The sequence below is a fragment of the Bos indicus x Bos taurus genome, chromosome 9 (assembly GCF_003369695.1).
Source record: "Bos indicus x Bos taurus breed Angus x Brahman F1 hybrid chromosome 9, Bos_hybrid_MaternalHap_v2.0, whole genome shotgun sequence".
NCBI lineage: Eukaryota > Metazoa > Chordata > Mammalia > Artiodactyla > Bovidae > Bos > Bos indicus x Bos taurus.
Window position 1 is genome coordinate 76722935 of NC_040084.1, and position 12274 is coordinate 76735208.

The following is a 12274-nucleotide window of genomic DNA, read 5'->3' on the forward strand; positions in this document are numbered from 1 at the left end:
AGATGCTACTAACAAAGTAATTTAGAATATAAATAAATACATTGATATAAAGTAGAAATAACATGTATTTATCTGATAATTGCTTTTAAAAAGTAATTTGTGATTGCAGTTTGTGCTTTAATGGCTAATTTCAACTACATACCAGCTATCCTGAGTCTCAGTCTAAATTTAAATGGGAGCTAAGCATGTTCTTGAGATCATGCCTTGGTATAGGACTTACTAACCCTGTTAAAAACCAAATGGGATAAACATACCATGTATGAGCAAACCAGCTTTTATGCCACACATTATTCTCTCAACAAAACAGCTGATACAGCTTAAAAACTTTTAGCACACTTTAAAGAACTACTGCAGAGTAATCACTTAGTTCCTTTCTAAAGAGTGAGAGAGAAGCTGGATATTATGAGGCAATACTGAGTTCTTTGAGAACATTCTTGAAAAGGTTACTCTAATAGTTTAAGTTCAAAAATCTACCTGCTGTAAACTCTTTTGAAACAACCCACATTACCCAACTAATGATATACCACACTTACCAAATATGAGAAAGTTCAAGAATAGGAAGTTTTGATTTTGTAAAAAACTCTTTAGCTGCAGATCCTGAAATATTAAAACAGTGTTGTTTAGTGTTATTCTGAACTTACAGCTCCAAGAATAAAATGTGAGGTAAGAGTCTTAAGACTTCTGCCACTGAGAAAAAGGTAACCTTAACATGTGCACATGTCATATTTTTGGTTTCCCAGTGACTATAAACTTTTTAGACAATTTGAGAATTAATTTATCCTTTATCATCACTGACGAATGAAACCATGTCTTTGAGATTATGAAACTGAGACCGTCCTATCCCATTTAGAAGAACTTCTGTTTTTAACAACTCACCTGGAATAAATCCATTTAGATCAGGCTGAATGGTTTTAAATTGATTTACATAATACTGTCTTTGTTCATCTGTTATTTTCCAAGGATCGTCATAACTACTGGATTGCCTACGAATTTCATTGGCAGTTGTAGCTGAGGCTACAGTTCGTACTGTTGTCTGGTCCTGTAATGAAACATTTTTTCCTCAGTACAGTATCTATCTATATGACTATATGGACCAAGATCGTTAAGTTACTTATCTTTGAAAGTAAAACTTACTTTTTGTGGATGTTTAAAAATAAGCCTTAACTCATCAGCAAACCACATATTTGTTACATAGGTTATTAAACATTTTTGCACAAAGATTACATAAATATGTAGAATGATAGCAATATGTAAGCAACAGAAAGCTATGTAAAAGGTGCTAAGAAAGCCAAGCAAATACATTCCTAGATGCAGAAACGTTTCAAAACTTCACTATGGGATTAGCAAGAAAATCAGCCAAAACTTTCAATAAAACGTTCCAATGAAAACAGACTTGAAGAAAAGGCACAAAGTTCTTTTTTGTTTTAATAAAAGAGTGAACTTGCATTTATAAAATGTGCAACAGCAAAATATAAAAACAATGACAGCAGCAATACTCTTAATGAAGCAAATAAAAATGCAATACCAATAAAATGTCACACCTGGACAGAAGCAGGATGCATGGTTAAAAGAGTACTGGTTGGTGGAGTATCAGCAAAACTGACCCAATTTTCTTGAGGTGGAGGTGGAGAATGTCCTGACCACACTGCATCACCAGCAGAAGAACCTAAAAACGGAATGGGTAAACATGCTGACTCACTTTTGGAAGAAAAAATAAAGTTACCAGGTTTTTAATGATAACAAATCACCAGACATATGAACAAGTTTTCTTTTAAAAAGCTAACTCTGAGGAAATATTAACAACTTCCAAAATGGAATCTTATCTGCCAATTTAAAATTAGACCTCATTTGGCATAATAACCAATTTACTGCTATAATAAGCAATACAGCAGCAGAATCATTTTTATAACAAAGTATACTTCCCTTCACTAATATAATAAATATACCTGGGAATATATCTCCGATATAATATATCTCTTATACATTTTACCCTTCAGATAGAATCTGATACCTATAAACTTTTGTCTAAGCATCATAGATATAAGTAAATGCAATTATACTCAATTTACTTAGAAACTTTCACAGTTGGCTTTTGCTTCTATTTAAGGCACTTAATGAGTCTGAGTAAACTCCAGGAGTTGGTAGTGGACAGGGAGGCCTGGCGTGCTACAGTCCATGGGGTTGCAAAGAGTCAGACATGACTGAGCGACTGAACTGAACTGAACTGAACTTATAAATTAAAAGCTGACTTCGAGGCAACTCTTAAAGGAACATTCTTAAGTTTCCTTCCATCTACAGCCCTTAATAAATGTTACTTTTAAAAATTTTCTAAATACCTGATTGTGCTTCACCAAAGGGAGACCAGAACGGCCCAGGTCCTGCAAGAGGCCTCTCGCTGTTTCCTCCACTGGGATGGCGGTTGTGCTTCCTCCACGTGTGTGGAGAAGCCGGTGGAGACTGCTGTGGCGAGACTACTGGGGACACAGGTTCCTAGAAAGAACATCATTATTTGAAAATTTAAATTTTAAGGTAACATGTTTTAGTGTAAGCATTCCCACAGTACATCAGCTGACAGCATGTACATGATTACCTGCTGATCTACAGATGCACGAGGCTGCACAGTATCATGGCTTGTGGACCCTTTTTTCACTTGTCCCCTGCCAGGTGGTGGGGGGATTACACCAGAGTAAGACCCTTGATTTTCAGAATCTGAAGAATATGAGGTTGGATGACGAGATTCCTGTTCATTCTTTGAAGCAACAAATCTTGGCAGAGGAAGGTCCTTTACTGTTAACCACAAAAATAATTATTACTTCAAAACGAAACAGGGTATACACATTAAAAATCTGAAATAAGAGATGAATTTGTTATTAGAAAGAATTTTTGCAAAAACTAAGAAACAATAGACACAAAATGTTTATCGCCACAAAATTCAGATCATCTCCCTTAGATTGTTTAGGTAAACTCTGATCTAGAAGGTAGTAGTAATAGCACTCTGTCACTCTAAGGGGTTAAGCTGTATGAAATGTTCAGTGCATGCCAGGCCTTTGTTTGTACTTTACATTTATCTCATAACCATATAAACCTTACAAAAATCCCCATTTTACAGATAAAAAAGTGAGACTCTAAGATGCCAAGGTCACTGACAGTAACCGACTGTTAGGATCTGCAGCCAGGTCAAGCTGACCCTGAAGCCTAGACTGTTTCTACTCACACTGGTTCCCTAAAGGAAGATGTTAGAGCTCTAAACAAAACAAGACTATGCACTAAGTTTGAACTAGATTAATCTAGACATTTTCACTGAAGAAATTAATGAAAACATCTTACTGTCCACCTGCCAAGGACACAGTTTACAAGGCGTTAGTTGTACCTCCCACTTTAGTCCAGCTATGACACTCCTAATGCAAATATTCTACATTCACTTTTAAATAGAGAAAAGGATAAAAGGCTGAGAATGTCTCTGCACATTTTTAGACTAGAACAATACAGCAGCAGCAGCATCTTTAGAAGAAAGTGTACTTTCCTGCACCATGATTACCTGCATTTCTCTTTAGAATCTCTGCATTAGGGAGGGAAAATAGTAATGTTTATGCAGTATTTATATAAAGGAAATAAAAATTACCTAAAAAGAATGTAAACTCTCAATTCTAGAACAATGAAATGAGAGCTCCACATTGAAAACTTCTGGATGACTATTAAACAGAGGTGCTACTTAAAACTATTTTATAAAAATTCTAACATTACAGAAAACCTCAAGTTTTCTCTTCCCACCCCATTCCCTATGAAAACCAAAGAACTCTGCATTTTAAGAATGAAGAAGAAATTCTTAAGGATTTAATTCTTAAGAAATTAAGAATTTTCAACTACTTAGGCATCAATGAGCCTTCAAATAATAGAAAACCACGTTATCCTAGGTGACACTTGTAGGGTGGGCAGATGCTTGCATTTGGGTTTTAGCCTGCCAATATTTTAACACTGTCTCTACCAATCAAAATTTTGGTTAACTAATACTTTCTAAACTTCAAATGGAACTTTCATAGCTTTTCCAAACAGGAAAACACTAAGCATAACATTGTTTTATACTTAGTAGAAAAGAATATAAGGAGGGCATATATGAGATAGTCACTACAATTCATCAGCTACCTTGATAAAATTATTCATCTAAATTCTAAGCAATTTTTAGTAAATTCAAGTTGTCATTTTAAGTTTTTATATTACCATAAAATATGTGTGATGTACATAAATGCCGTAACAGAGTTAAGGTAGACATATTTTTCTAATATTAACAAATGAAAAAAGTATGGCAAGAATAAAGTCACGATACTTTAACTCAAGGTCACAAATGCCACTGAAACATCAGAAAGACTCCACAGTTCTACCGACTTTATTTCACTTTTGATTAGAAGTTCATTTTCATTTCAGTTACTAATATATTCCATAGTTACCTGTATTTATACTTTCCACTCTTAAAGGGAAGCCAGACTGGGCAACAGCTACAAGTTTCAAAGCAATATAGAACTGACTTCTTCCAAAATAACCAAGTCTTGTCGCACCACAAAGCTCCATAATCTATAAAAGAAAAAAATGCTAATATCAAGAATTTTGACAATAATTCTCCACAAAAGCAGCTATCCGACCTAACTTTTCCAAAATACATAGCTGACATATGGCATATTACTCTCAACTGACGACCAACTCTTCAAGTTTGTTTTAAATGTTTGAAAATAAAAAGGCACTGACCTTACAATAGGTTATCATTCTCCTACTTAGTAAAATTCATGTGATAAACAATTATATTTTATTAAAAATAACTGGAACTTTTAGAAACAAATGTACCATCTATTCTTCTTCATAAACACTGTGCATACAATAGGGTCAAAAGTTTCTGCAACTAATAGATGATTACCCAGTCATTTAAGGTAAATCATAAAATGACATACTAAGTAGGAAAGGGCATGATCCATAATTTTGACCACATAAATACAAACTTTAAAACAACCAGATATATAAAGATTCTACCAGCAAGTTTGCTAGGTAAGATTGTGAATATGGGTTATTTCTCTTTACTCTCCAGATTATATTTAATGTGGTTATACTACTTTTCTTTAAAACAATAATTTTTGTTTGCCTTTTAAAAAAAAAAAAAAAGCATGAAGCCTTTTAAGGATTGTTCTAATAATTCAACAAATATTTCTTGACTGGCTACTACAAGTATCAAACTGTGCTCAGCCACTCAGTTGTGTGGGGCTCTTTGGATTGTAGCCCACAGGGAACCTCTGTCCATGGGATTTTTCAGGCAAGAATACTGGAGAGGGTTGCCATTTCCTTCTCCAGGGGAATCTTCCCAACCCAGGGATCAAACCTATGTTTCCTGCACTGGAAGGCAGAATCTTTACTGCTGAGCTATTGGGGAAAAGAGAATTTAGGTTACAAAATTAAATTATAATCCCAAAAGGTGTATTAATATCTATTATACAGACATCACAAAGTCACCCTAAAACAAGCACTAAGTAACCTTATCTCAGCTTCTCAAAAATCCAAATTCTTGTACAAAGAGAGCATATTTAGTCTAATTTAGTCTATTTTCTTTTTCCCAACACATTCAAAGGAAGATTAAGGTACCTGAGATGTTGTGATACTAAGTCAGAAGTAAAGTATTTAGTAGAATTGCAAAGAAGTACCTATCAATGGTTCAGCAATATATCACAATAACAATAACCATTTGTTTACTTGCACTAGGAAAGACGACATTTTTGCTATGACTGATCATCATGGGAGGAAGCTCCTGTTTCTGTCACTAAGGGGCATCACTTCTGTGTAAATTTAAAAGGGCAAAGAGGATAAAGAGGCAGGTTTACATTAAGAGAACTACGGGGAAAAGGAGGGTGAGAGTTAAGAATGAAGAGCACACAGCCAGGCAGCATATGAAGGCATTGTGTTATGGTTATTGTGCCCACTGGGAACCCCCTCAGGGATCATTATACATCTCAGATACTTTTATTTATAACCCAAAGCATCTAAAATACACCAGGTAAGAGCTAGATAAAGGGAAGACCTAAAAGGGGATCACGTGTAGTTTGTTTATCCCTACTACATCTGTTTCAGGTGCCTGTGAGATTTTCAGGGGGAGATACCCTGGTAACAGAACAAAGAGGTAGAGTTCAGAAGGGAGTACATTGAGGAGCTGTGCTCCATCCTGGCAAGCAGACAGGAGGTCATGACTGAAGCTGGGGGACCAATAAATGAGACTGCCAGCAAGCCCAGAGTGACAAAAGGAAACCTAACAGGCAGGTATAAAAAGGAGCTTATGAAAGAGAAAGTGGGAAAAAATAGCAGCAGAAAGTGGGAAACCAAAGGCGGGACAAGGCTTTGGAAGGTGCGAGCAAGCTTTAACGGAAACAATCATTGCACACACAGATTTACATACAAGGTGTTACGAGAAGCCACCTAAACTCCCAAGAATAGATAAAAGTAATTATGGAATAGCCATATGAGAAAAATATGTAGCCTTTAAAATTCACTTATAGGATTAATGTTATGAAAGCAAAAAGCAGAACACAAAGCAGCATATACATAAGCATAACCCAATTCTATTATAATATATACATAAAAATGGTAGTGAATATGCCAGCATATATTTCTGGGTGCTGAGATTAAGGGATATTTCTATATTTATATACATGAGGCTGTATGTACTCCAAAAATATATAATATTATTTAATCAGAAAATTGATAATAAATAATTTCTAAAAAGAAGCAACAGAACCCCCAAAAATGGGGGGGGGCGGAATATGATCTATGTTTTACAATTATGTTTTGTTACTTGAACAGTTATAGGGATGAGGTAGGATAAAATCCAGTTAGCAATGGGTTAAGGAATAAACAGGAGGAATTTAAGTAGAAAGAGAAGTACAAAACAGGTTAAGATATTTGGCTTTAAAGAAAGTAAGTTTAGAAGGGCACTTTTGCTTCTCTTAAGTCTCAGAGCTAGTTCAGTAGAAGAGACACTAGAAATCAGGTCTTTTGATTCCAAATCAAAAGTTCTTCCCAGGATGTAAGGCTGAAGTGGGGAGTGGGATGGGGTAGAAGAGCAAGGAGAAATACTATGCTTCTACTGTAGCAGACATAACAAAATTTTAAAAGTCTGTATGCCAAGCTGCCGCCTCAAGAAAGATGTTTTGAAAAGAGCAGATAAAAAGAATCAGAGGCAATAAATGCGATTATTCCTCTACAGCTCCTCCCGCCGGCATCCCTTGCGAGACTCATCCTGTGGCCCAAGTCAGGCATGTGTGTCGCTGTGTGAACACTGGAGAGGAAGAAACACGTTATGACATAAATTTACAAAAATAATACCTGAAAAAACAGTCGAAAGAGGCCTATCAGGATTGAAATTACCAAGAAGTCTAAATTACTATCACAATCTGTGAATTAAGACAAAATCTGTCTCTAGAGAAATATTTGGAATAAATTCCTAGAAGGAGACCTGCTGGACCGAACTATCAGTTTATTTTAAAATGCATAACCTATCGCCAATTGCCTTTCCAAAAGGTTACTGAAACTTATTCTTTCACAGTCAGTATGAGAATGTTTCTCATCATCTGTCATTTCATCTTTTTCTCCAGCAACTTGAAAAGCCACTCACATACTTAGGTGTATTTATATTTGACCTCCTGTGTTACACAGCTCTACATAACTATTCCTGGATCTGTAACATTCTTTTTTTTTGTCATCTCTACTTTATTTTTTAAAACAATTTTAAATTGGGATATAGCTGCTTAACCTTCTTTTAAAACTACTTTAGCTTTATAATATTTAAATACCTGGAGTAAGGTTAGCCCAACCTTTGCTTTTTGTTCTTGTTTAGAATTTCCTTTGCTATTCTCATGTTACTTAATCTTTCAAATAATCTTTAAAATCACTTATCAAAATAAATGGAGATTTTAACTGGGACAGCAATTTTCACGTACAGTCTGGTTTCTAACTTTAACAAGACCACTTCACTGTTTTATCATTAAGGGCACTGTTGGCTAATACTGTGCAATACCTTTGTTAAGAAACTATTTAGCTAGTTCTACTATTCTAATAGTTTTGTTTGGGGCCTTATATTTTAAAAAAACCACAGAGATGTTAGTTTTATTATGTCCATTTTGGAGCAGAAAATGAAAAGATGGTTAATTTTTCTCTTTGGCCTTATTAATATTAATAGTTCTATTAATAGAGTTCCTAACATCAAACCACCCTTTGATGCCTAAAATGAATTTCATTTAGTCATGGTGCATTACATTTTCAAATAATATTTATATAAAATTTTAACCACAATCTTAAAATGACTGTTAAAAAAATATTATATCTGAAAGGTATGGAATTGATATTAGTTGGCTTCGTAAGCACAACTAGCAAGCTTTTTTCCTGCTCTAAAATACTTTAAATAGATTAGGAATTCCATAATCCTTAAAGATTTAGAAGACAGTTCACCAATGACACAGGGTGGGCATCTCTGATATACAACTCATTTTCTTCCATGTTATTGGGAATAAACTAGGTTTTCTATCTCTAAAATATTTGATAATTTCCAAGAAAATCATTTATCACCTCCAGATTTAGAAAGTTATTATTAGTTCAACATTATTCAAAGGAGTCTCACTTTTTTAATTGCCTCTTTATGGTAATTTTCCCTTATTCGAAATCATGCATATTTGTGCAAAAGCTCACACAGCTATCTGATCATGAAAACCACTTAAAGTCCCTAAGATACAGAGTCCCACACCCTTCCCTTTAGATTCTAACTCATTTAGGAAACCCAGGGCCAGCGAGTGATTGCTGGTACACTACTGACAGCTACTGAAAATGATGAACCTTTATTTTATTAACATTACAAAATGTATATGCTCATGGTAAAAGAAGTGAGATATACTTACAATACAGAATTAAAAGTTCTTATAAGCCTCATCAAAAGTAACAATTTTTTTATGTTCTTCCAATTTTCTCTACACGTATACAAACATATGAGCACACATACTTCACACATACTTTTTACCCATGTAGGGTCATACTATATATGATTTTTTTCTACATAATACTATTCAAAGATCTTTTTATATCAGCATAAATAGTTCTCTTTCATTTTTTTTTTTTTAACACAGCATTCCATTGCATGGATATTCCTATTGCAAATTAACCAGCCCCTTACTGATGAACATTTATGTTTTTCCAGCTTTATATTACAAATAATGCCATAAACATTCATGTGCATATATCTATCTTTGTACACTTGTACAACTGTAGAACAAATCTGTAGAGATAGAATACGCTTTAAAATGTAACACAGTCAAGTACTGTAACTCTGAGTAACTGTAACATCTTACTGAAGGGCACAGAATCCTGGCTGCCTGGGGTTTTTTCCCAGGAAAAGATAAAGTAGATTGTAGTTTGCTTTAATACCTACAGAGATTACTGCAGTTAGGCAATCATTCTATATCATTCATACAGTATTTGAGGAAGTTATATAATTTTAATGTGCCTCAGTTTCCTCATATGTAAACTGGGGAAAAGAATATACTGTCTCATATGGCACTTACAACAAGGTCTGGTCCAGGAATATCATTATTATCACTTTTTACTTACTATCCTGATCATAATGTACTTAATTTAGTCAGGGATGTCAAAGACTAAATCATTCTTGAAAACCACATTTTCCTGAGAGCTGAGAGCTAACGCCTATAAGCACCAAATTGGGTTTTATTATAATTTCTGAAGAATAGTCTTTAAATTCTAAAATACAGGGTGCCCTCATGCCTTCACAAGTATTTTGAACTTGTGGCTTAAGACAATACACCAAACACACAAATTTATCTCCTTTCCTTTCAGGTATCTTTTTTAAGTAAGGGATTTCATAACTGAGAGGAAATTTAAGGAAAATATAGCAATTAGAAAGCAGATGGGGCTTCCCTGGTGGCTCAGTGGTAAAGTATCTGCCTGCCAGTGCAGGAGACACAAGTTCAATCTCTGGTCCAGGAAGGTCCCACATGCCACAGAGCAACTGAGCCCACGTGCCACAACCACTGAACCTGTGCTCTAGACCCTGGAAAAAGCAACTACTGAGCTCACGTGCTGCAGCTTCTGAAGCCCACATTCTAGACCCTGAGCTCTACAACAAGAGAAGCCACTGCCGTGAGAAGCCCACACACCAGAGTAGCACCCCGCTAGCCGCAACTAGAGCAAAGCCTGCCCGGCAACGAAGACCCAGCACAGCCAAAAATAAATGAATAAATTTAAGAAAAGCAGGTGCCATACCTAATGAAGTAGGATAGAAGAAGTCAGTGCCAAGAATATCCATGGAGATAAGAATCATTTTGGCCTGCAAAATGCAGGGACTCATCTAGAAATGCTAGTTATGACAGAGTGAGACTGGAACAGATGAAGTTCCCTATCCCTACAGTTGCTCATAGAATATTACCAACTAGACTTTACCCTCCAAGTAAAAACAAAGGCAAGAAAAACTAACAAAAGCAAATATCAAGGAAGTACTAGGACTGCTGACATAGACAGGAGTTGTGGCCCTAGAGAAAAGCTTCTGTTTCTAGCATTTAGCAACCCAATTAAAAAGAACATCTGACCCACTCCTCCTAAAGTGAGGCAGCCTTCTGAAGTGTTATTTCCCATTATACAGTGCTCAGTTTTTCTACTGCCTCTAAGATCAACAACCAACTGAAGAAAGCCTACAAAATGGAAGAGAACTGCCAAAGTTACAAACAGGGAAAATAAAACTCTGAAAGACATAATTCAAGGAAGAAAGGTCACTTAAAAATATTCCAGAGTGTATCTTCTGGGAGATTTAAGATAATACTGCCTCACCCCCAAAACAAGAACAGGACAGCAATGATACTATGAAAAAGGAAAAATCAGAGAATAAGAGGTACTGAAATACAGCTGGTGCCTTGGTATCCACAGGGGACTGGTTCTAGGACCTGTCAGGGAGACCAAAATGCAAGGATGCGTCCAGTCCTATAGCTGGCCCTCTGCACCCCTGATGATGCAGAACCCACACATACCAAGAACCAACTGTACACTTGTTGGAAAAAAATCTGCACATTACTAGACTTGCAGAGGTCAAACCCATGTTGTTCAATGGTCAATTGTATACAAAGTTTAGTAAAAATTTGAGAAGATTAAAAAAAATATTTTTTTCTCCAGAAGCAGGAAAGGGAGAGGCGAATTAGAAAATATGAGAGAAAAGAAACAAAGAAGATTAATCTAGATGGGCCAAATTTTTATTAAAATGATATCTACAAACAATGCAGAGGAAGGAGAAAAGTGATAATGAAAGAACAAGAGATTTACCCCAAAGCTAAAGGACAGAGGTTTTCAGATTGCAAGAGTCTACTGAGTGCTCAACATAATGAGTTCAAGAATTCCTATACACATGATTACTGTGTAACTTCAGAAATCGTAAGAGCAGCCAAAACAGGCATAGGGCAGAGAGATAAGGAAGACTGCTTCAGAAAAAAATATTAACTGGACTAGCATCAGACTTCTCACTGGTAATACTGAAAACCAGAAAGCAATAGAGCAATATTCTCAAAGTTCTAAGAAAAAGCATTTTCAACCTAGAATTCTGTATCCAGTATCAAGATGATAACAAAAACAGATACTTTCATAGATGAAGAAATTTTAGTAAGTTTATCTCCTACAAACTCTTTCTTGGGAAAATGGCGTTATTTAGCAAAATCTGGAGAGAGGGCATACACAAAAAAAGTAGATGCACACCAAGAAAACAGAGAAATAACATTGCAACGGAGAATGGCTATGCAACTGGCCTAAGCTGTAACCAGTTCAGACAGAGTAAATTGACAGAATGCTCTAAGAGGAACATTTCAGAAAAAATAGAGAATGGATATGAAAGCAACAGTGCAAGAAAAAAACAGAAAGGCAGTTGAGAAAGTAAAGGAATGTAATCACAGTACAACGCCTGGAACAGAAGTAAAAATATTTATATCATATTGTAAAGACCTTTTTACATTGAATTTTTAGATTCTTAAGTCAATCTAAAGTCAAAACATTAAAATTAAGAATTAATGTTCTCAATATCAAGTGTGTAAAAGTAGAGCAACAAGTTAAGAGAGGGAAGGATAAGAGAAGGTGAAGAGAAAAGACACCAGCTTCTGGGTGTTGGTCTACGTGAACAAACCAAAAAAGTCAAGAACTCTTTTTGGATATGTAGGAGAACAGAGATCATAGAGAAAACTGCTGCTACCCAAACTGGAGACCAAGAAGG

The 12274-nt window shown here is 35.4% G+C and overlaps 1 protein-coding gene across 6 annotated transcripts in view; it reads right to left on the reverse strand.

The window, feature by feature from the left end:
• The window catches only part of REPS1 (RALBP1 associated Eps domain containing 1), a 90015-nt gene that overhangs the window by 43768 nt on the left and 33973 nt on the right, over positions 1-12274 (reverse strand). For 5 of the 6 annotated variants that reach the window (XM_027551710.1, XM_027551711.1, XM_027551707.1 and 2 more), the window contains exons 2-7: positions 4446-4569; positions 2591-2787; positions 2337-2490; positions 1542-1666; positions 877-1039; positions 534-597 (exon numbers count right to left, since the gene is read on the reverse strand). In XM_027551710.1, coding sequence (XP_027407511.1) covers positions 534-597; positions 877-1039; positions 1542-1666; positions 2337-2490; positions 2591-2787; positions 4446-4569 — 827 coding nt within the window. The remainder of the gene's footprint in view (positions 1-533; positions 598-876; positions 1040-1541; positions 1667-2336; positions 2491-2590; positions 2788-4445; positions 4570-12274) is intronic. The other variant, XM_027551709.1, reaches the window with a different exon arrangement.